At 40.7% G+C, this 25,672-nt stretch overlaps 1 protein-coding gene across 1 annotated transcript; it reads left to right on the forward strand.

Moving 5' to 3' along the window:
- The first annotated feature begins 385 nt into the window (after positions 1-385).
- Positions 386-25,255, forward strand: si:dkey-178e17.1 (tricarboxylate transport protein B, mitochondrial). Its single transcript, XM_050050808.1, has 9 exons — positions 386-979; positions 13,674-13,781; positions 15,044-15,143; positions 20,296-20,434; positions 20,869-20,953; positions 21,093-21,197; positions 22,271-22,386; positions 22,500-22,573; positions 23,151-25,255. Exons 1-9 carry the CDS (start codon positions 868-870, stop codon positions 23,263-23,265), a joined length of 954 nt encoding a protein of 317 aa, XP_049906765.1. The 5' UTR covers positions 386-867; the 3' UTR covers positions 23,266-25,255.
- The last annotated feature ends 417 nt before the right edge of the window (positions 25,256-25,672 follow it).

Genomic DNA, 25,672 nt, shown 5'->3' on the forward strand with positions numbered 1-25,672 from the left:
ATATTTACCAGCTCTCTGGAGGGTTCAGCCTGTATTGTTTGTGTGGAGTGGAGGTGGCTGTGGAGTTTTACAGCTGTGAATATGGTTTAATCTAAGTGTATTTTCAGCTACACCCTTATTTCCATTCTCAGCTGGACTGACACTTTGGTATCCAAGCTGCCAAGACCTGATTGATGGTTTCTGTGTCTGTGAGGGCTGGAGCCTTTGTTTGGAGAGGGTGTGGCAGGGCTGTTAGGACCTACTACTGCCTGCTGTTGGAAAACACGCGGAAGGTTTTGGTAGCAGAAGATTTACTACATGGGAATGCGATTTGATTCCTCTTGGCTGAGCTGTATTCAGAGGCTACGCCCCGCCCTTCTGCTGATGTGGAATAAAAAGCGGTCACTCTCCTCTCACCCTGCGCTCACACAAGCACCTACTGTCACCCACTGACCCCTGTCTCACACAACAGGCTCGGTGGTTGCTTATAAACACCCGCGTCACGGAGATATCACCAAGTTCCACGCGGCAGCAGCAGGACACGGAGACAACTCTCTGTCCACCCCGCCTTGCTTCCGGTTTGGTTTTGCTCTCTTACGCACTACTGTCGTGATACCGCGTTACCATGGTGACAAATAACAGATATTGGTTATAGAAGATGCCAACTTCCTTGACAGTCCCCTGTACCCGCCCACTGTCAACAGAGAGATCCGCCGGAGCGTCCGGACGCGTCTGAGATCACCTGCCTCCAGGAAAAGCGCACCAGACAGCGGCCCGTCCATGTGTTGCGCGCTCCAGTCCACTTGAAATTGCAAGCTAACTACTTGAAGTTAAACCTCAGAAGAGCAGACGCTTTTACATTGTAGTGTTTTTAAGGTAGGCCTAATTATGCAGGACAGAAGGACATTTATCAGCCCTTTCCCCAGACCGCGGTGTCTGGCCGCTGCGGCGCCGATGGGGAAAGCGAAATTAACTCACCCGGGAAAGGCGATCCTGGCAGGTAAGTTCATCATGATTTTATCACGCGGAAAAGTCAGAGTTGGGCAAAATTTCACTTCTCACAATGACGTCAGTAAAATGAAACAGTTTCTAGATACTTGTGTAATCTTGTTTCTGGTGCGCAGCGGAGTGAAGTAGTTGTAATACTGTAATAAAAACTGGACACTATAAAGGCAAAAACCAAACCAGTAATACAGCTTGGAGTCAGTGTAAAGTTAATGTAGCGGTATCCTGAGATTAAAGAAAGTAAAGTAAGGTCACAGCAACTTGCATATTATGGGGATAAGTGCAGACAATTTCTCTGGGCTGTGTTGTTGTTTGCAGACACAGTGAAAGCCGTAATTTTAATCTGTATGCATTTGGCTTTGTCTCGTGTTTGTTTTCTTGCATGGTTCACAAACAAGGCGTTTCTCTCTTGCATGACACATTTCACTTACGGCTGCATGTCAGGGCCAGTCTACCTGTTTCTGAAAACAAGCTAAAAACTGGCAAAACAAGGTTTTCAAAACAGAGTTACTGCATTTTCCACTAAGACTTGCCCTGAAACCATGCTGACCGTGCTGTAAAAGATAATTGGTCTTAAGTGCTCAGTGCCTAAAAAGAAAGGCCTAAAAAGAAAGCAGCAGTTTTCTTCTTCTGTCCTGTCAGGTTTTACCTGCTGCACCGATGTGATTTTATCCATCTAATCTAGATCAGGATCACCTTTAGTGCCCTTTACATAATGCTGTTAGAGTGGATTGATGCATGCAGCAGTGTAGGGGACACTCTCTCCTGAGACAACACTCACACAGTGTCAGGTATGGGGGTTAGGTCTGAGAAAATAGCATTAATGCTGAGCTTTTCTGGTTGGTTATACCACGTAAATTTTGCTGATTGTCATGGAATTGCAGATGTTAATGTTATTACTTTGGCAAATTCCATCTGTGGACGACAATCACGTAATATGGCTACAAAGCCTTGAACAGCCACCAAATTGACCTTAAAGTGAGATTGTTCTCAAACTTACATGTTGTTCTGTCAGTATATGTTCCTGCTCTCTGTAACAGTACAACATATTTATCCACTTGTCATCTTAATGCTTTATTCTGTTGCTGTGACTACAATTTTGTAAACTATTGATCAATCTGTTGATTAGACTTGGAATTATGGGTTAACCATGTAGTCAATAAAATGTCAAAAATATTTATATTCGCCCACCATTTGTAACCAGAGCCAAAAAACCCTACAAAATTATTTACTATATATTGATGTGAAACAGAGGAATAATCTCAGATGCGTTCAGACGCTCCATCTTTGCTCTGAAGTTCCAACCAGCAAAGATTTATTGCATTTAATTTAGCAGATTGATTAATTGATTTATTGATTCTTCATTCGTGCTTTTTTTGGCCGTCCCTGTGATTCATCAGTTTATCCCCGCTGAGGTTCTCCTCTCCTGCTGCTCTGCTCCCCCTCCTCAGCCTTCTCCTGTGTTGCTGATCAGAGTGCAGCAGCTCCAGTTGATGAAGAGCCTCTCAGAGATGCTCCTGTATTAAGGCCACATGCTGCTATTTGGCAGCACTCTGTTGATTTCAGACTTGTTCTCTGGCACCAGTTGAACCCTGAATGTTTTAACGTTTTGAACAAATTCCTTTTGATTGGAGATGAGAAACAAACTGTTTCAGGGCTGCAACTTATAATTATTTTAGTTATTGTGCCAGATATTTTTTCTGATCAATCAATCGACAAATTATTTTGGATGTAAAATATCAGAGAATGTTAAAAATGTGGATTGTAAGTTCCATGGGGCCAAGGTGACGTCTTCAAATTGTATGTTTTACAGGGCCAACAGTTCAAAACCCACAAATATATAGTTTATGTCATATGTTAGACAGAGAGACGCATCAAATCCTCCCCTTTGAGAGACTGAAAGCATTTTATATTTCTTACAAAATGATAACTAAGAGTGTCCTGAATACTATCTAAAAGGCTGGAAGCTTTAGTGAATATTACCTGGGAATATTTGAATCTTCAACAGGACGTAACAGGGTGTTATAGTAATCAGTCACGTGCACCTGAGCCGACTTTATTAGGACATAGCACCACTGCTTGTGTAGGAGAGTGTGATAGAGAGATGGAGAGGAAGGTGGAAGGTGGACTATTGCAAACAATGTTTCTATAAGTTATAAATAACTCGGAGCACCGCAGGTCAAGCCTCACCAATAGATGCAAAGCAAGCTTTTTTCTACAGTTGAAAGCCACGGATAACTGTCCACAATTCGTCTCTCCTGTTCCTTTACCTCCTCAGACTGCCAATTTATTACTTGAAGCAAGGGTCGATTACAGCGCTGTGAGCACTGGCCTCATTCATGTCTGACACTTGTCACCTCCTTTCAGTTTCCGACATGATTTTAGCAGTGAAAAAGCAAAACAAAAATCAAAGCTTTCAGATACTGACATGGAAGTCGATTACCATATAACAGCTGAGGCTTTGAAGCATTCGGATTAACCCTTATAATAACTCCATTATCAGGTAATTGTTTCAACTGTAAACTGTTTGCACACATGGTTAGTGAAGCCATCAGAGTGTTTACAGTTACATGTACATGCTGTGGTGTCAGCTGCTGTGAATGACACATTTATACACATAAAAACATTTAAATGCCTCTCTTTAGTTCGGATTTATATTTATGTATACAGGGTGTGGAGTACAAGCAACATACACCATACAAAAATGACACAACAGTAGCACACAGTAGGAATAAAGTGCAACATAAATTTAAAAAATGTGATATATTTAACATGACAGACCCTCTGAAGTATTATCCAAGCCTTTATATGTACCTGTGTGCATGGATGTTGATGTTTCTAACCCTGAAGTCACCTGCTGTATGTTGTTTATGTTTTCATATGTTTGGTACTTGTCCTGTTTGAATTCAACATAAAGATCTGTAGGAACTACTCTATTCATATAATATTCTCACATTTAAATCCTCATTGTAGAGTTAATTTTTTTGTGGTATGTGATGATGAGGAGGAAAAAATCTCCACTCCTGACACGTCATGCTGTCAGCTACTGAGAAATAGAAATGTGGCTGTGGTGAGACCTCTCCCCTCCCCCATCAGTCCCGTGCAACCTGATTGACTGGATATGGCCCAGTGTTGCTCCCTGTGTCGTTTAGTTCGTCTCAAGCCTGTCTGTCCAGTTTTGCAACAGCAGCATGATTGTATCCTCTCTCTGTCCCAACTCTGTGCACCCTCTGATTCCTCCCGGCCTTGCCGGCAAGAAACCATTGATTCATCTCTGTCTTTGAAAGGATTTGGAAATGAAAGTGTGAGTGTAGTTTAATGAAAGTACACATGCAGAGCATCGCTGGGATGACTCAGCGACAGATAAACTGTCCGTTTGAGTCTGACCCGAGATGTCGTTCATCAAAAACCACAGCTCATAGTTTACATCGTCAGGATACATATTCTTCTCACTCAGCCGTGGAAGTTCATAAATCCAATTGACACCTCTCGCAGTGTTCTGACATGCTAATGCTACTTTAGATTTATCTGTTATGGTTAGCAGTATGTGTCTGTACGGAGGGAGTGAGCCACATGTACATGCCCGAAGGCTCTGAGCAGACAAAGCAAAAAGTAGAAGGTCAAAGCTTAATGGATTAGAGAGCCCACATAGACAGTGGTTGAGGAGGAGGGGTGCTCATTTCCAAAGCTTTTAGAGATCTGTGAGCTCTTTCTGCTCCCATTGACTAGTTCAAGTCTTCCCTCAGCAGCCACTGGTGATGACTGAAGTTGAGACACGGAAGGAGGGAGAGTTTTATCAGTGTGCGGCCTGAGGGAAAGAGAGAGAGCGGTCTAAATGGGTCTCTGGTCCTGATTTGCTGGCCGCTGCATTCATACACTGTTGTGGCTTTCATTTATAACCCTTCTGAACGGAGCGTGGGAAGCAGAGGGATGGACAGAGAGAGAAAGCTTTTTATTTTTGTATTTTGATTTGATAATAGATTGTATTTTCCACTGAAACAGGCCTGTTTTTATGTCACTTTTCCTGCTCTCTTGTCCTTCTTTTCCTCTCCTCCATCTCTCTGTCTGGCCTCAGGGCAGCCAGTTAGGTTTTCTGAGTGGCTGTCTCCTCTCAGGCTCAGAGGGCTCGTCAAACTGTGCGCTTACTCTCTGTCTCCTCACGTCACAGGTGACGCACGCAGTCACCTCCCCTTCACCGTGCTGCTGCTCGCAGACCCCAAGTACCAGGAGGCGAGATTATAAATTACAGTGCACCCCTCTGTTCACCTCCCAACCCCCTCCTGCTGTAACAGCCTTTCAGATGAATGCTGGTGTAATGCAGCCGTGGACACACAAACAAACGTACAGAAATTTAAAGAATATAGGAGGCCCATATGACTTTAAGCTTAATGTTACATTTTCAGTCTTTCTTCTTTGCATTTGTGAATGCTTTGGAGATTGTTTGCATCTCCACTCTGGTGGTTTTGCATGTTTTATCTCATTAAATACAAATCACCATTTTCTGAACAGAACAGAAGTTTATACATTGATTTTCTCTTTTTCAGTCAGCGGCTGGTTTTAATTAATTTCCACTGCTGTGTAGTAATGAACTTTCACAGCCTCAAAACTTGTTTGAGAAAATCGATCAAATTAAACATGTATAGCTGCCATAAATTTTTGCCAAAGTTATATAATCATGGCAGAGTAATTACTCTTAAAGTAATTACTTTGTTGGGTGAAACACTGACGTCTTAGACTTGAAAGATGGTTGTTCAACAACAATCTGTTAAAGCCTTGAAAACCAGTTTTCTCAATCTGCTTTTTACTGAGCGATGGGTGATGATAGAAATATCTTTAACTGCTGAACGATCCATCAGATCGTCTCCATGTTGCATCTGTCTGCTGTTTGGTGCTGGGAAGGTAGTGTATAGAGGGTTTTAGAGCTTTTTCATTGGAAACAGCTGCCTGCATCTGGAAACCATGCTGAACTGAAAGGTGAGACTGAACCAAAACATTAAAGATCCGGGTCATAAAACCAAAACAGTGAAGTTAAAAGAAGTTAAAACCCTTCATAGAGCTAAAGGGAAGTAGAGAGCCATGTGATAGTTCTCTGTGGGTTTGCTATTATGAGCGACCCCTTTCACATACACATTGTTATGTAATGCATTGCTAATAGAAAGATATGGATGAAAACCACATCCGTGTTTGTTTATTAGTAGTTTAAAACTTTGACAGCATAGTTTTTGATTGCAAATTGATGCTTAAAAACAGTTAGTGCTTTAATCTTAGAAGACAGAGCGTCCCTGAATGCACCAAACAAAAAAGAGTTTCTAAATGAAAAATCATGAAACAAAAAGCTATGGAAGTGTAATGCATTTACTGGAGAAAAAACAATTGCCCTGTTTTTCCGAATAAGTGAGATTATGATCTCATAATTATGAAGGAAAAAAATCTGCTCTTATTTTTCTGAATATACAAGATAATAATCTTGTAAACTCTCATATTTCTGAATAAATTAACTTAACTTCATGGGCCCCTTGGTCTGCGCCTGACAGAGCTGTTTATTAATCCATCCATGATTCTGAAATGATCTTGTTAAGTGAATGTTATAAGCTTCCGTACAAACCTCTATGATGTCAATTTAAAACATAGAAATCTGATTTTATTCTTTAACTTTAAAGAGCCTGGCTGTCTTATCTACAACTATACACACTGTCAAAACAACCTGTGCGCAGTTTTCCTCGTCATGTAAATCAGTGTACAATCTGCGTGCTGCAGTTAAAACACTTCCCATGTAAAATTAATTAACATCCGTTCTGTAATTAAGCAGCATTGTAGCATTAGGGAGTGTTGTTCAGGACAGAGGGAGCCTAAAAGGCCAGACGTCAGATGAATAATTCTTTTCATGTTTTGCGCAAGGCAAACAGGAATATTATGACTCTGTTAATAGGACACCTCATGTTTGAAGTACATCAGTCCTCTGGCTATGTTCTCCATTTGGACGGGAGATTATGGACTTGATAGCATCTTTCCCCCTGACTCCAGAGAATTTAAAGTGAGAGATAATACTCTAAATAAGGAACGTCTGGATAAATAATAGATAGATGCTGCTGGAAAACTGCTTATTAATTTTGCTGGCACATGCACATATACACACAAACGCACGTACACACACGTAGATACACATTGTTGACTGTCTTTTTATCTAGTCGAATATGAAATCTTCAAAAGAGATCATCAACTTAAGTTTTATTCACAGCAGTGCTTTAAAGATGTTAATTTAGAAGAAAACTGAGCTTCAGATATGTTTACAAGCTGCCACATTCACAGACTGTGCTGCGTTGTCAGCTCCCCCACAGAAAAGGGACGTTTTTTAGAGGACCAGATGTGTTGGAGACTCATTAGAGTCACCGAAGCAGGCAGGACAGGAGACTGTTCCTCCCTGTCAGCTGGCTGCCTGCCTGCTCACCTGGCTTCCTCTGTGCCTCTCTGTGCTGCAGAAAAAGTGGCTGTGAATTTGTGTTTTGTGTGCATCATGCTTTCATGAGGATGTGTGTAGATATGCACATACACTAGGGATGCAAGGTAATAACAGTGCGTCATCGATATTGGCTTTAAAATGAACTATCGGAATCAGCCAACATGCTTTTTCTTATTTTGCATAATGACTGAATATTACATACAATGAAAATCATTGTATTTCATGTCTCCATCTGCTGGTGGGCCATCGCAATAAGACTATGCATGCATAATATGATGTTTATTTCACTACAGAAGAGACTTGATGATCACTAAAATTAGGTGGGGAAAAATTGGGGATATATTGATATCGGTATCGGTTATCGGTCGAATGAGTTGTTACATATTGGCATATCATTTGTGAGGATTTGCTGCTTTTCTTTGCCTCGTGATAGTTAACTGGATATCTGTGAGTTTTGGACAGTTGGTTGTGCAAAAACCAGTTTGAAAATGTCACCTTGGGCTTTAGGAAATTGTGATTTTAGGTGTATGTCAGTCTGTTGTGGTTTGGTTCAGACTGAAATGTCTGTTAGATTCTTTGCAGTAAAATTTCATACAGACATCCGTGGCCCTCAGAGGATGACCCTGATCACTTTGGTGATCCTCAGACTTCTCCTAGTTGCCACCAGCAGGTTGACATTTTTGTTTTTTGTCTTGACAATCTTCTGTTTCAACAGTTAGCATTGGATGTTTGAATCACCGGGTCTATTGGCTTATAACTTGTTGATGTGTCCTGTAAATTCTGTGTGCTTTTATTGTTTTCTATGTACTATAATCATTGTGTCCTTGTAAAAGAGAGCGTGCTGTCAATGGTCTTCCCTGTTTAAATAAAAGTACAACAATAATAATAATAATTAAAAAGAAAGTTGGTAAAAATATCTATAGTGACCAGAGAAAAACCCTTAAAGGAAAAAACTGCCGCCTTTTATGTGGACACCCAGTCAGTACTGATGTTAAACGTAGTCATTTCAAGCAGTAAATTCCTCAGTGCGTGCTATAATGACAGAGAAAGCAGAGTTCTCCTGTTTGGGGATCCATGCCAGAAGTGCCCACATGTACCAGGTTGCACTGAGGGTAGCATAACTAAAACATAGGGTTAGATGACAAAAATGACTATCTCAGTGACCATCTGCCCTCTCTGCCCTGCTGGTCTTGTTTGTCAGTTTATCTTCGGGATCACCTCGGGATAAAACTTCCATGCTTTAACTTTCACTTTCATTAGTAATGTACACACAGGGCTCTGTCTTAGTTTCTCTTGGCATTGGAGGGCAATTTAAGTGAAGGCACCACCAGCCGGCGTTTGCTCTTGGCAGCTGAGGTTGTGGATGGTCCCACCGGCCGCAGCCTCTCTCCACTGCATTCCTTTGGCTGTATACTCTGTCTCGAATAAATACTGCTGAATTTCCAAGTCAAATAAAACACTGTAAAAAACACTCATACATGTGTCCTCATGATGTATCCTCAGTCTTAACATCTTCCACACTGGGATGCAGTTTTCGCTGTTGGTAATGTAGGTGGTTTGAAATAAAAGCGAAGAGAATAAGTGACACCTAGAGCCACCGCATGGCTGCCTATAGGTGGAAAATCAGCCTGTAGTTCTTCCTTGCAATGAACTATGATACTGTCGCATTAAAGGACGATGCTGAATGCAGGCAGAACAACAGATTTTGCAGCTGCAAACTCAACGTTCTCAGTCAATGTAGAATTTATTGCTTCCATTGATTACATTTACCATTACCACTGGTTGAACATCCACATAAAATATGGCAAATTTTCCCTGTAATGACCTTAGGATGCTGATTCCTTGACTTTCCATGTAATGCCACAGGCAGAATCCATATAAAACAATGATTTTCCCAAGTTTGGTATGGAAGAACTTGATTAGAGCCCCGACCTTAACACCATCAAACAGCTTTAAGATGAATCTGAGCGCTGACTGTGAGCCAGGCCTTATCACCCAACATCAGTGGCTCACTAATGCTCTGTGGCTGAATGGGAACAAATCCCTGCAGCTAAGTTCAACATTCTTTTGGAAAGCCTTTTCCAGAAAACGGAGGTTGTTATATAATATGTTCAAGAATTACATATAGGTGTCACTTTTACATGCTCACATACTTTTGAATATAGGTTGTATGGCAGCAATACAATGTGGTGTCAAGGCATGAAAGTGTGTTGGGTTGTTGATTGAATTCTGAATTTATTTGCGTAACCTTTAAACCATACATCAGCTTATACAGTCTGTGTCTGATTTATTAAACTGCTGCTTCGCTGTTGGAAGTTTCAAGTCTCTAAGAGTCTGTATAAGCAGATTTGTATCGGACACTACCTGTTTTTCACCGCCTCCGGGTTCTTAATATCACTCCAGTGCCATTTCCATTTCTTTTCGTGTCATATTAAGTGTCAAAGATCTATGTGGATGCATTGATTTTATGACACAGTGTGGAAAAGTGTTGCTGGGAGATGAGATGAGAGGACGGAAGGTGTTGCTGAGAGAAAAATTAAGAGCAGGAGAGGAGAGCGAGCCCGTGAAGATAAAGATTAATAGCCGTTTTGCTCATGAAACCCACGTTTGGCAGCTGCACGGGAGTCATTTAAGGTGTCGTCTGCAAATACAGTATGTGTGTGTGTGTGTGTGTGTGTGTGTGTGTTTTGGATGTGGGCTGCAAAATGGACTAGAACACAAACAAACTGCTACTCCTCTACACGCACTGTGTGTCTGATGAGGATTGATCGTGTATGTGTGTGTGTGTGTTGCTGACTTGCCGCCTCTGAGTAACTGCTGGTTGGTTTCCACGTGCAGCGCCGTCTTGGCTGAAACAGATGAATGAGGTTTATTGTTTCTTCTTCTCTGAGACACACTGACTCAATGATCCTGGATCAGCATGGCTGAAATGGAGTGTTGTAAAGCTCATGTGATTTTTATTTACTACTCTACCAGGAGTGGAAGAATTACAGCTCACTGGCCTGGTGATTAGAGTTTGCATATGTGTGTTACTGAGTGTTAGCGTGATACTGAGAGTGTGTGTGTGTGTGTGTGTGTGTCTTTATAAATTGTGCTGATTAGGTGAATCCAGGTCCAACCATGACAGATGACAAGGTTAAATGTTATTGTGTCAGCTATCACAGAATTATGTAAATACCAATGTAAGGATTTTACATGAAATACCCGAAATCACATGTTACAAAATAATGTTCCTCATGTTGAGTAAGATCAATAATAATATAACGTTTAGATAGGCCCCCAAATAAAATACTGTAATTTTTAAAATCCCGTTTCTCACATCAAAGATATAAATCGCAACATTTCTGTAATTGAATTTTGCCATAATACAACCATAGGGGAATGACCATAAATGGGACAATTGTACTGCTTTAAGTAAAAGCCACTTTCCCTTATTGATTTCCCTTATTAAATCAGCCCCACTCACAGAGGACAAGATGTAGATAAAGACAAGCAGATGAGTCAGAGGCTTTTTAGGCTTTAAAACAAATGAGATGTGGGCTGAGCCAAAACGGCTACAACCTACGGTAATATCAGGAGGATATTTTTTAATTTTATGTACATTTAGTGTGCATGGAAACTTTTGGTATTTAGTTTGTGTTGCAGTGCCACTTACTTACAGTCCTAAAATGTGTGTCCTAGGTTAAATATATGTCTTTATCTTAAGTGGAGCCTCTGTGTCTAAGTGCCCTAGTGATAAATGCTGTGTTGGCAGCAGTGATATGTGAGGACTGACAAACTGCAGAGCAAAATGACACATGTGGATGTTTATACTGTAAGTCAGGTATACTCAGCCTGGTGTAGGGGGAACTTTTGCAAAATGACAGGAGGTCATGGGCCAGTTAATAAACAAACATTTCTATGGGGGTTGCGGGGCGCTGGAGCCTATCCCAGCTGACACTGGGTGAGAGGCGCAGTACACCCTGGACAGGCCGCCAGACTATCACAGGGCTGACACATAGAGACAGACAACCATTCACACTCACATTCACACTTACGGGTAATTTAGAGTCACTAATTAAGCTGACGTGCATGTCTTTGTACTGTGGGAGGAAGCTGGACAAAACCCACGCTGACACGGGGAGAATATGCAGACTCTGCACAGAAGGGGGTCTGAGGGTGGTGGGGTCTGAGGGTGGTGTGTCTTTCCTGGCACTCCGTTTTTTCTTATAAATAAGCTCTTATTTGATGATTTTTAATTACCCAGGCACATCATTTACAAAGTACCAAAAAGCACCTGTGTGAATTAATTCATTTCACTCAGGAGAGACTCGCTCTGTGAGAAAATAATATATATTTACATTTGCAAATGAGTATGAGAAATGTGAAAAGTCTCTGGTGATTAGACCCCAGTGTCATGTCATCTATTCCAGGAGGGTGGTAAAGACGTAGTAGATTAGGGAACCCCTCGCTATGGAGTCTAGACTCCAGTGGTGATAATGGTGGTGATGAGATGAGATGAAGAGGGAGCTGAGGATCTGGATGTGAAGAGGAGTGGGCTTTTGATGAGCTGGTCCTGGGCTCTGGATAAGGTGTCTGGAGGTGAATGGGGTGGAGGAGGGTGCAACGATTCCACCTAAAATGACAGCTGACAGGAGCAGAGAGGAGAACAGATTTAAAGTTTGGCAGCAGCAACATGAATGGCTGAAGGAGATTGTGGCAAAGTTCGATTGGCTAACCAGGAGAGGGCACACCCATAGCCAGCTTATTGGTGGAAGCAGTGGGAGTGGGATAGAGAGAGAGAGAACTGTGAATGGATATAGTATAAAGAAAGTCTTCCTGATTGAACTTATGCTGAGTTTCATTTTCACTGTATTGCTGTAAGTGAAACATTGATTCACTGCGGCTATATGTCGAAATTAGCAAGAATACACTGAGAAAAATAAAATACAAAAATGTAGACCAGTACCAATAGATAGTCCCACATTCAACCTTCAAGAATTATTTAGATAGATAGATAGATGGATAGATAGATAGAAATAATTTAAACTAGTTGATTTGAAATACAGACGTGGAATAATTTCACGCTTGATTTTAAGAGATGAGATTTTAGGACTTAATTACTAAATCACTGTTTTTCTACAAACATAGATACACAGTATATTAAATACATGGGCATTTTTTACAGTCTCTGTGGTGCATGGGAAGTCTATTTGGTGTTAAAGCTTCTGAGCATCTGACATCCAAATTATAGTAGTAGTTCCCAGGAACAGAGAGAATCAAAACCACTTCCTGTTGAAACAACCAAATTTGGACTTTTCATGCGAAGGACAGGCACATCAAGTTTTGATTTTCCCATCCATGAGTTCTTATGTTAAATCAGTTCCTGACTTGGCACCAGCACACATCATGCACAGTAAAATGTTTCTCATAATTAACCAGAAGAATAATTTTTATATGTGGATTTTCTGTCTATCCTTTGGGGGGCATGGTTATATGTTTGTTGGTGTCTCCCTGGCACAGTGTGCTTCTGAGCTTGTGTGTCATTGAGTTAATGGAGGGTCTTGGCCTGGGTAATGGAGCCCCTCCCTGCAGGCTGAGCGGATAATTTAATTAATGTCAGCCCTCTCTCTATCCTCCCTCCTTCCCTCGTGACTCATCTGTGTTGTGCATTCGCCTCGCTTTGGACACTTGTCTTCATCTACTCAACTCATCAACCGTGGCGGGCTTCAGGCTGAACTCTCTGGCAGTCACTCACACATTTATTCATCCACTTCATTTTTTCTTTCTGTATATTTTTGTCTCTGCAGTCACACACTAGACATACTGTATGATATATTTGAGAAGCAGTTAAACCTCACACAGCCTTCTCCTCTTCTCTTAAACAGCACAGACACTGTGTAGTTTAGCTAGACTGAGGAACAGTTGATTTATCCTCACCTAGCTCGTTACTCTTCCTTCCTCAGCTGCAGCGCTTTTAATGTTTATAGAGGGAAAGCCATTTGTGGAGTCACTGTAATGATCCATGACGTAATGGTACCTCTGTGTAATTCATAAGGGCGACAGGGGGCACTGAATCAGACTTGGCTCAGCTGCAGCCAGGCAGACATGGTATGCTAAGTTTAGGCAATATGTGAGCTAAACTTTCTTTTCCTTCCTCAGCACTTACCTTTTTCCAGTTTCAGGTTATTTTACACTTATTCTCTGTGTTCCTTATGTTAATAAGCATCTGATTTTCTTTGTTTTTCAGGTGGAATTGCAGGTGGCATTGAGATCTGCATCACCTTCCCCACAGAGTATGTGAAAACCCAGTTACAGCTGGACGAGAAGGCCAATCCACCCAAATACAGAGGAATAGGTGAGTATATCTTTTAACAGTGGCATATCGAGCAGAAATGTAAGAATTAATTAGGTTGATTAATTCAAAATCTAACACCAAGGCTGTTTAGATAAACATGAATATGAGTTTGGGAGAAACCAAAAAGCTGTGTTTTTGCTGAAAAAACATCAGTTCAGTTCATATTTTCAGTATTTTTTGCAGCAAGACAGCTTTAAAAACATGAAAATACAAAACATAAACACAAAAAAATCTAATAAAACAACAAGACAATGAATGACTTTAGGGAACAGTTCAACATAGGGGGCATTATTTGAAAATTAGAGACTCTCATGTGTGTAATAAGGTAAATTTAAAGCTACCAAGACCTACCTACCTATATATCCACAGCCCCTTTCCCACTGCACAAAAAAACAGTATCTATCTATCTATCTATCTATCTATCTATCTATCTATCTGTCCCTCTGTCTGTCCCTCTGTCTGTCTATAATATATTTTGTTCTTCATCCTGTCTTTCCGCCTCTCTCAGGAGCTCATTATCTAATTACCCATCATCCCTAGGTACATTAGGGATTCTGGCAGGCTGTCGCTGGGCTTGTTTATATGACTTAGAACAGACCAGTGCACACATGCACACTCACCATCCCTGTATACCAGAATACACACATACACACATGCACACACACAGGATTTGTTAAAGTTGGCTGGAGCTCTGAGGATCGGAGACCACGCTAATGAGTGCTCAAGACAGCTGTTGCGTTTTCTGCTCCGTCGTGCATTTGGCTAGATGGCAGAACATGGGATACTGGACTGATGTCTCCGAGAAGAAGTTCAAAGAAAACACGCCAAATCTGTTGATGAACCAAAAGTGAGGGACAGATGTTTCTGGTGTACTCTCAGGTGTATTCTTTATAAAGGTCAGTCCATACTGAATAAAACAAGGCAAAAAAAAAAAAAAAAAGAACACTGTTGCAGTTCATTGATTTCGCTATGAGGAAGACTCAACAGTTGCTACTATGGTGATGGGGATATTACCAAACAATATTCGTTCATATCATTAAAAAACTGAAATTTATTGAATGTAAAATTGTGTGTTCAGTAGTTTTGGATAATATAATATGCCCGATGAAATAAGGTTGTCTGAGTCAGTGATTTTTTTAAGTGCCTTCTTATAACATACTTTTATCAGAGAGCCTTTCCTGCTTTTACAAGTTTTACCTTTCTTAGAACTGTATTATTGTTTATCATTATAATTATTATTGTATATGTGTGTGTTCTTTCAGGTGACTGTGTGAAACAGACGGTACAGGGTCACGGTGTTAAAGGACTATACAGAGGACTCAGCTCACTGCTGTATGGATCTATACCAAAATCTGCAGTCAGGTGAGTTAAATAACTGAGAGGATTCTGAAATGTTTAAGTAGATGTACAAGACTGATATATGTTCTCAAGTTTCAAAAATATATGTGCCAAGATAAAAAATGAGCTAATCACAGTTTCACTGTTGCATGTGATTTCCACGCCGTTCTTAAAGGGTGAGCTGAGTTAAAAGTTGATTCCTCTGATCAGTAAAATTAAAAATGAATGAATAAAGTGTACAAACAAAGTAAAACCACAGAGCTCCTCTTTATAGTGTTTTTTTGTTGTTGAAAAATTGTCATCATCATTAAATGAATTCATCCCTTAAAATAATCTACTGAAGTGAAAGAGAGACGTCGGGTGCTCGTGGAGAACAGGAAACAACAGGACTGACAGGAAGTCAATCCAGGCACTCTGAAAGAATATAGAAAAACAAGGAAGGAATTATTACAAAGGCTTTATTGTAGTGGCCAAATCATTAAAAGAACCAACATGCTTCGACCACTTCAGGTCTTCGTCCGGGCTTTCAAAACATGCAACACAGGTATGGCCGCACTTATATAGTGGCAGGAACCAATCAGAGGCCATCACATGACCCATATAATGGCATGACAGGTGAAACAAATAGACAATAATTACCAAATAACAAGTTAATAAAAAACATAGTGTGACATGAGATAAGATACCCAGAAAAAGTATATTTGAACATATACACACCTGTCTAAACCCAAATTGCTGTGAGAAAAAAATCTACTTAAGCGCTTTAAATCTTTTTGTTACATTACATTTTATCAGTTTTTATACTGTATGCTTATATTCTAGTGAGTATAAAAGGTAGAGTGTATACATGCTCAGTAAAGACTGGAATAAAATGAACACTGTTAGCTGAGCTGATGTGATCTTCTACCTGGAACCACTCGCTCACACATTCCAATTATTCTAGTCCATTACCCACAATGCAAGGCATAAATGCCATACTAGCCTTCAGTATAATTACATTATTCTTTCACAGCAGTGACATTTATCTCCAGACGAGTGTGCGCACACACACACACGCACACACACACACACACACACACACACACACACACACACACACACACACACACACACACACACACACACGTTGCACTAAACTAAGTCAGATGCTTTTGTTGCCATAGCTTCATGTTCTCTGTTTCACTCTGTCATTACCCTTCTTTCTTTCTTTCTTTCTTTCTTTCTTTCTGAGCATGTGTGTGTGTGTGTGCTTGTGTGTGTGTCATGCTGGAGGGTAGCCTGTCTGTTCGATGGAGAGACAGGCCCAGCCAGGCGGAGCAAAGATGCCACTCAAACTGCGGCAGGGTCTCAATAGGGGTACGGCAAGGGGGAGACTTGTGTTGGTACTCTGTCAATTGAGTGTGTGTATGTTTGTGTACAGTATGTGTGTGTGTGTGTGTGTGTGTGTGTGTGTGTGTGTGTGTGTGTGTGTGTACCTATGAGTGTGTCAGTCAGCATTCAGCACCCTTTCCAGAGGGAGTCTGAATGGTTTTATTTCTGCTCTCAGGAGAGTTTTCTCTGAGGAAATATTGCAATACTGGAGGAGTTAGGCCATTTCTTCTTTCTGCTCTTGTCATCAGATGACATTGTATATCAAAATGCATATAAGTGGCTACATTGTGTATAGAAATACAACCTACTGCGTATACATATATATATATATATATATACATATATATATATATATATATATATATATATGTGTGCCTTTGGATTCAATTACTTAGCCGAGTGGTTTCTTTTCAGCTCATGACCCTTTAAATGGAAGCTGTGTCTACTCATCACTGCAGTCTTCAGATGTCTGTGCGTTATGAGCTGTTCAACAAAGCAGATTTTATTCCTTGTCTTACTTGGATGCTTTCTGGAGGCATAAAAAGATGAAACTATTCAGTAATTCACAAGACAAAGCAAAGTTCAGAAGCAAGTTTAAAAAATTGCACTTATTTTTTTGTTTTTCTGTCGTCTTATCTTGTTAATCATCCTATGAAGCCCTCAGATTGATATTGCGATCATTTCAGGGTGTGCCATTCTTGGTACCGCAGAAAAACATGAAAAGATGAATAAAAACATAAAACATGACAGATGGATTGAAAGCCGTTGAGATGGCAACAGTTAGATTTGATTTGTGAAGAATACCTTGGCACATTTCCACTGACTACCACTTCCCCTGAGTCGTTCGATCCGCTCTCCTCTTACTTCGTCTGTCTTCCTTCCCCTCCCCCGTCGATATCGCTCCTTTGCCTCCACAGCCCTCTTTCTCCCCCATCCCATTAACTGATTGCTTGTGCACCATCATGCGCCGTGCAGCCTGCTGGAGCGTTGTCAGCAAGGTATGAGAGGGACAGACAAGAGAGCCTTTGACCTTTTCCTCCCCTTGACCCTTCATCCATATCTACATCCCTCTCTCTAATGTCCGCCTTGCCTCCTTTATTTCTTTCCTTTTTAGTCTCCAGCTGACTCTTCTTCTTCTCTCTCCTTCACCTCCTCTTCTCATCAACACAGCTGACCTTGTAGAAAGACCCACTAATGAAGATTGGGCAGCACTCGCGCTGTCCAGAGTGACTCATCTCTGACTGTCGGCCAAAACTTGATGTGTCACATTCTAAGGGTGAAGTTTAGTCCTCTTGTTTAAACAGGCAGGGGAGACTTGGAGAGTAAATTGGCACAGGAGCAGGCCTGACAGCGGCATATTTCTCCCCACCAGCTTTTAACGAACAGCGTTTGTTTCACAAGGTTGGTTATTAAGTGCACCGCCATCTCAGTGCAGTCTAAGAAAGCTGCAGGGAAGTACCCTTTTTCATTTTTTATTCTACCCAAAGCTGAAAAGCTTTTTGTAGTCAGCAAGCGGTGTGCATAAAGAGAAAGACGAATGGATTTATTTTTACGTGCTGTTTGTTCCTTCTTGACGGTGGGAGTCAGTTAATTGTGTGGAGCCTGTCTTTCAAAACTAAATCTGTTGTGAGGAACAGATGTAGAAGGTTAATGAGCAGAGGAAAATGTTGCAATAGAAAGGAAGATGGGAAAGAAACCTACAATCACATGAGGCAGATATAAGAGATGAATCCTGTTGGAGACGGACCCATGACGACAGCAGGTAGATGGTCCAAGACAGGGTGGAAAACAAAGCATTCATCAAGACCAAGTGTCTGTCCTCCCCCGCCCTTTTGCTAAATGTACCGGGCAGCGTCCTCCCTGCGCCACAATTCAATTCCATCTATAAATAACCTTCCTTGTAAAGGACTCACTGGCACAACATTTTCTGATTGCAGAGATACATAAACCACCTCTCTCCCTGTCTGGGCTGGTGTCCATGGCAGCTGTTGCTGGTCACTCGATGGTTACTGAGACACTCCAGTTTATTAGTGTGTCTTTAATGAGGACACAGGAAGGACAATAAAGTAAAAGCCTCAAGCACATTCTGCATTTTCAGCAGTTTGTCTGCGCTAAAAATCTGAGGTGTGAGGAAGTTTGTTGCCTTGAGGTGCATCCGTGCTGCTTTTATTTGTACTCTGAGTCATTTAAACATCATCCTGCGCTACCTGATTTCTGCTGAGGAGAAGCAGCGTAATTATCTTTCTGCCTGTGGCCTTTTTTATATGCTATATGAAGGGCTGTTTTCATTGTTGATTGATCTGTCAACTGTTTTTTCAGTTAAATGATTAGTTGTTTGGTCTATGAAATGTCAGAAATTCCTGAAAAATGTCCAAGATGCCCAAGATGACGTCCTCAAGTGTCTTGGTTTGTGCACAGCCCAAAGATTTTCAGTTTGCTGTCACAGAGGTGTAAAGGAAATAGAAAATATTCACATTTAACAGGCTGGAATCAGAGAATTTTTTCATTTTTTTTAATTACAAATGACACAAACCAGTAAATGGATTTTTGGGGGATTAATTTAATAGTTGGCATGAATCGATTAATGGATATATCACTGAAGCTCTAACTATAGATATAATGATACCATTTTAGTGCAAAGAATCTCATTATCTTTGACTGCAGTCATCCACAATTATCATCTATTAGTTTGTATTTTATTCAGTTGCTTCAGCCTTATACATGCACATTTTTAATAAACATCAACATCAAAGTGGAGGATGATCTTCAGTGAAATAGGCTGCATTAATCAGATTGCAGAATCGTTAAATATGTTGGTCTCAAAGGAGTGAAGTGGAGCAGCAACAAACAAGAGTGAAGGCACAACCCATGAACTCTGACTAAGTATTGTGTAAGGTTTGTTTTTATAGCTTCCAGGGTTTAAATAAAAGTGGGCAGTTGAAAACACTTACTGTAACATGTCACATCGTTGAATTTTAGTAATACAAGAATCTAAAAGAAAAAGGAAAAGGAAATTCAAAAACTCATCATACAGCTTGAGTAGCCTTTTAATCATTATATACAGGTGTTCATGTTGTTCCCCATCTTCACTGTAAACGCCATCCAGACATAAAAATACAAAAACAGGTCCGCACACCAGAAACTGTTCCTTTTGAAAATGTTAATCGAATCGCCACAAATGACATTTCGGGCACCAGCCCTTCATCAGTCATGAACAAGGTAAGGGGACACACATCTGTATATACAGACAATGGTGGTCGCCAAACAAATCATGTGATAACACATGTAGCTATGCAGAAACTGAGTACCACACACTGCAAAACCAGTACAAAATTACATCACAGGGATACATACAAAATTACGATACATTTACAAAAAAAAAAAAAAACATTTACCAAAAAATACCTTTACAAAAAAGCCAGCAGTGCCGAGAGTATCACCTCGAATATCACATGACTGAAACATCAGATAAAACAAACATCATATTGACATGCAAATTCAAGGTGAAATTGTAGAAAAATATATTTTTATAATTCTTTTTTTTTTTTTTTAATGAAACACTGCTGCTACATTTAGTACAGGCTCTATGCCACCCTAATTTATAATTCCTTACTTGGAAAATCCCTGAGTTTGGATGGTTTCTGTCCTTTTTTTCCAGCTGCAACCGGGAAACATGTTTCTGTAATACCAAAAATCCTATATGTCATCCTAAACTGAGATAAGTTAGGACTTCAGACTTAGGACGTTTCTGTAACAAGTCCGAATATCTCCCATAATTCCCAGATGGCTCTGTTCTGTTCCTCAGGTTTGGGGTGTTTGAGTTCCTCAGCAACCGTGCACGGGATGAGTCCGGTCGACTGGACAGCACCAAAGGCCTGCTCTGTGGCCTTGGAGCCGGGGTAATGGAGGCTGTTTTGGTGGTCTGTCCCATGGAAACCATCAAGGTATGTTACCAACTGATCTGTGGTCAGGTTTCTGATGTCATGCACACTTAAGGTCCAGCCAGCCAGACTATACTTTACATGAAATATCTGTACCATGCACTTTGAATTTAAATGTAAATTTATAATCTTGTCTGAAAAATAGATTACATGTGGCATGTGACGAACTTTAATCTACAGAATAAACACGCTGGTGTTTTTCTAAGACTCATTTAAATATAACATCGGCCACATTTGTTATTTTCTGTATCAAATCTCAGGACATTCATAACCACTGAAAGAAAGGAATAAGTGTTCACTGAACTTTATTTGAAAGCCAAAATAAGACCAGACCAAACATTAATGTAGTTTTCACAACAATGTGCATCTCCCTTCTCTGTAATAGTAAAGCAACACTTCCTGTTTGGGATGACCCTGTTCCTTTTTTATCTCCCAAGGTTAAATTCATTCATGACCAGACTTCAGCCCATCCCCAATATAAGGGTTTCTTCCAAGGAGTCAAAGAGATTGTCAGGTCACAAGGTAAAAACCAGCTTCAATGCATGTAATTCACCTGACATCTACTGGTCAGACCGGGTACTGCGTAGCATCCAGACATGATGTTGTTTGCTGAATGTATGAAGAGCACAATAAATATACCTCACTGATCATGCTTTTGCAGGATTAAGAGGGACATACCAGGGTCTCACTGCCACGGTTCTTAAACAAGGCTCCAACCAAGCCATTCGGTTCTATGTGATGACGTCTTTGAAGAACTGGTACAAAGGTCAGTGTACACAAGGCTGTATGTGTGTGTCTCTTTATTCATGGAAGATATATTTGAACAAGAGACCAACACTGCTGAAGGGCTAGGAGATTAGTTGAGATGTTTGTCAGAAGTGGCTCATGTTTAATTGTACAGCCATTTAGACTTTACAAGCAGCAGCTTTGCAGCAAAAATGGAAGCGTAAAGACTGATATGAGTGAATGAACCAGCCAACATAAATTCAGACAGCATTAAATTTTGGAAGACCAAGTTTGTGGATCACTTAGGAAGGCTTTTATCATGTAAAACTGAAAGAGATCAAAATAATACTAGTTAAACATTCTTGCCTTGTCTTCCAGGCCTTAGCGACAGAATTGGCAAACTTAAGCTCATCAGAATTAACCAACCATTTTAGCTTTTGTCACAGCCCGCTCTTAGTCTGGACAAAAATGTGGAAGACACATGGCCAAACTAAGTGATTTTTTTAACTAAAAAGTAATGAAAATAAGAGAAACAAGTAGGTGGTAGGAATCTGTAGAGTCAGTAATGTAGGGAGTGGAAGCCTGAAAATGTGCAGTAGGGTCGTTGTGCTGTAAAAACAAGAAAAAGGAAACAAAAGATGCAAAGTTGAGGTGATCTGCCAGCAACAGAACTGACTGCTCCTCTGTCTTATATTGTGCATGGGGCGCACTGGGCCCAGGTGTGTCCCATTGTGCTGATTGCACTCTGTAGCCCTGCAATGAGACGGCACCGGCACAGCAAAGGAGCCAAGACGAGTGGCTATCACAGTAACACACACCCTCTGTCTGAGGTCCAAAGGGTTGGCAGGGTTTCATCAGCTGCATGCTCATTTATAAAACAGAGCATAGGATCCATACTAAAAGTGTACGTACTGACAAAAGCCAAAAAATATTTGACAGTTTCTACAATCAGGCTTCCATCTCACCACCTGTGTCACCAATTTCCAGTCTCCAAAATGTTCACAAGCATGGGTCAAAAATTTCTCCCATTGAGTCTGTTTCTAAATGAGACCCGAGGACTGAATTTGTATCCAAGCATTCACTGTTGCTGACTCTGTCATTTCCCTTCACCAGGTGATGACCCCAATAAAGCTATGAATCCCCTGGTGACTGGAGTGTTTGGAGCCATAGCTGGAGCAGCCAGTGTCTTTGGAAACACCCCACTAGATGTCATCAAGACCAGGATGCAGGTACAGTGGCTTCTGTAAAGTACAGATTTTTGTTTTAATTCAAACTTGTCCAGTTGTTGCCACCTGCTGACACTGATCAGAGATAACAATGCCTTTTTCTTTTCTTTCCAAAGGGTTTGGAAGCACATAAATATAAAAGCACACTGGACTGTGCTTTAAAGATCCTGAGATATGAAGGCGTGGCAGCGTGAGTACGCCTCCACTTTGTTTTAGTTTAGCTTTGGTTTATAGTGTTAGACTCACAGCAGGCTTTTAGGCCCTTTTATCACAGCAAGCATCTGCTGCTTTTTCAGGAATACTTCACCCCTCAGATCATTCATTATTACTGACTCACTCTGTGTTACATCGAATTTGGGGAGAAAAGTTGTTTTTCTCACATGCCTCCAAGTTGAAAAACACATACAACTCCTGCAGTATAATCCAAGGCTCCATTATCTAGTTGCACACTTGCATTTTTGCTAATGACTTAGCATTGTCTATGATCATGTATAAGCACATTTGCAGTGCTGGTAGGTTGACAAACTAATTAGGATTTTCCCTGACCTTCCATTATTTACACTTCAGGGTTTCTCAACTAGCATATGCGTGTCTGGTTAAACATATAAGTGCTTGTGTATTAATCAAAATAAAGTTACCTGGTTTCCTGGGCCTGAGTCGATGCAAAGCTTAAGTATGTTATGTGATGTATCATGTTTGTTTGTTTACTGCTTTCCCTAAACACTCATGTTTTATATTGACTTTTCTCTCGTTGTGTCCATCTGTAGCTTCTATAAAGGGACAGTTCCTCGGCTGGGCCGTGTGTGTCTGGACGTGGCCATAGTTTTCATCATTTATGAGGAGGTGGTGAAGGTCCTGAATGTGGTCTGGAAGACGGACTGAGCTGCTGGACTCACAGAGAGGGCGGCAGCTTCCTGCTTCCCCCCAGCATCAGGCACAGATCTGAGTTTCACAGACCTCCTCTGCATTACAGACCAGCCGCAGAGGGATTGAGACAGAGAGCTGAACTTAGATCAGTGTCATATGCTAGCCTGGAAGTTACAAAGCTCAAAGACAGGAGCTGCAGAGAAAAAAAGGAAGCCTGAAGAAGCTCAGTGTCGCCCATATCTGGAGAGCTGGAGTGTTTGCAGAGCTTTGCAGCTCGGCACCAAAAATCCTGACAAGACCAAGGGTCAGTTTCACAAAGTGGGATTATAAAAGTTAGCCAAATAACTAAAAAAAAAGATTTGTTATCCTAGATTTACATTATTTCTAAATATGAAACAAAGCCCGTATTGTAGGGTCAACAACATGATTCCTTCAAGCATGTTTATGAATGCTCATAAACAACATTTTTGTGGAAATTTTAGCCCTTTTTCCAAGTTATCTGGTTCACTTTCTTGTAAACCTACTTTGTAAAATACCCTCCTTCAGTGAAGATTATTATTTCTAGTCATTCACAGCTGTTTTACTGATGTTTATTGGGAGTTTGCACGTGTTGTACTGGATTATCTTGAGTTAGTGTTGCTGTCTGTCTCTCCTTGTGCCTAATATGGCTTTAAATCCAGAGGAGCCAGACTGCAGCTGGTTGCAGTTTACAGCCACATAAACTGCAGTAACTTCCATAACTAAGCCTTCAATAGAATGATTTGACATTTATAATATGCCAATTATTTTTATACGATGTAGATTCTAATTTAGTTTGTTACCAGCATTACAGTTTTATTGTAAAGTATAATATATTTTGTCCCTGTGCCAAATGACAAACCTGTTATACTATGAAAGTGTTCAGAGTAAGAACATGCAAAAGTAGCCTAATAATCTTATCAAAAGAAGAGCAAATATGACTTATATTGTACTTTATAAATGTATTTATCGAAAAGTTGAATGTTGAATATCCAGTTGGTTGAGATGTTATTTGTTGTTAACTTGTGCCACTTGTTTTTTCTGTGGTCAGGTCTGGGCGTAAAGGTGTTTTTTAAGACGTTAGGCTATATTATATTGCTGTATTTCACTGTGAGACACAAAGTAACCTCAGACCTCGTTTTCCCCTACGATGGAAGCACTAATTTTTATCAGGTCATATCCTAACACAGGTTCCTCCCACTGGATGGTTAACTGTCTTCTGCTTACAGGTTTCATATGTCCCCTACATCAGTGGTCCCCATGTCGGGGTTCGGGGCCCCATAATTAATTGAAATGGAAAGAAGAGAATTGTTCTTCTGACATACTCAGTTATGTTCATTTTTTCAGGGTGGAACTTCTCACAATTTGTGGACGCTTGCGATGAGCTGCTGCAAGTAGTCACTGCATCATTAACTATAAAGGTTTCACCCGCCAAAAAGATTTGGGAATCAGTGTCTGTTCAAATCCATTCCTAGTGCCATTTACTTTCTGTGTTTCATTCAGGGTTTGATTTTACTTCTCACTCATGTGCCTTCTGCTGTTGTGTTTGTTGGTGAATGCTACTTGAGAAATATCCTCTGTTATCGACCATTTAAAGTGTTTAATCGTCTTAAAGGCAATCTGAGATTTCTGTGGTTCAGTAATATTATTTTTTAAATAGATGATTACAAGAGCTGCATGTCCTCATAATCTGTCTGTATTACTGATAGATTGTGTCCCTGTTTCTGAGATAATCTTCATCTTGTTTTTTCATTTTTGTGTTTGACCAAACAACATGCTTGCATTCCTTACTGCCAAATAGCCAAGATACAGCTTTATTGTTATCACAAGTCAATGTATTTTAAGGCTGTGTGTAGGCTATATGGTTCTTTATAATGAAGCTTGTGCAATAAACGCTGTCTCCTTCATTTGTCTGTGCTCAATGTCAAGTACCTTTTTGTTGGGGGGGTGTCAAAACTCATTAAAGCAAGCATCTGAAAACTTAAAAGCACGCAAACTGGTTGTTTTTCTTATCCTCCCTCTCTCATTTGTCTGTTGTTCTGCCCTTTTGGTCACAACAGATCACGTTGGGACAAACCATAGGGGGCAGGTAGGGGAGGAATCGAACAGGGAACTCATTGTTCCAGTTTTGGCTGATGCTCACATAGGGTGGTTCAACTATCCATCACTCTCTCTCTCTCACAGACAGACAGACAGACACACACACACACACACACACACACACAGACACACACACACAATCCCCGGTACCCCAGTGTTTGTTGTGAGAAGGAATGCACAGCTTTCTGCAGAAGATGGGGGTGAGGACAGCATGTAGTGGACAATTTGGTCTGAATGAGGAAGTGAGGAACATGTGCTGAAAAGTGCTCAGATCTTTTACTCAAATAAAAATACCAGTGTAGAA

This window comes from Epinephelus moara, chromosome 8, assembly GCF_006386435.1.
Source record: "Epinephelus moara isolate mb chromosome 8, YSFRI_EMoa_1.0, whole genome shotgun sequence".
Classification (NCBI taxonomy): Eukaryota; Metazoa; Chordata; class Actinopteri; order Perciformes; family Serranidae; genus Epinephelus; species Epinephelus moara.

Excerpts from the sequence above, each read along its gene's own strand:
- si:dkey-178e17.1 (XM_050050808.1), top strand. The coding sequence starts at position 868 with ATGCAGGACAGAAGGACATTTATCAGCCCTTTCCCCAGACCGCGGTGT. Across the intron at positions 15,144-20,295 it reads ATACCAAAATCTGCAGTCAG|GTTTGGGGTGTTTGAGTTCC; the intron begins GTGAGTTAAATA and ends TCTGTTCCTCAG. Across the intron at positions 22,574-23,150 it reads AGATATGAAGGCGTGGCAGC|CTTCTATAAAGGGACAGTTC; the intron begins GTGAGTACGCCT and ends GTCCATCTGTAG.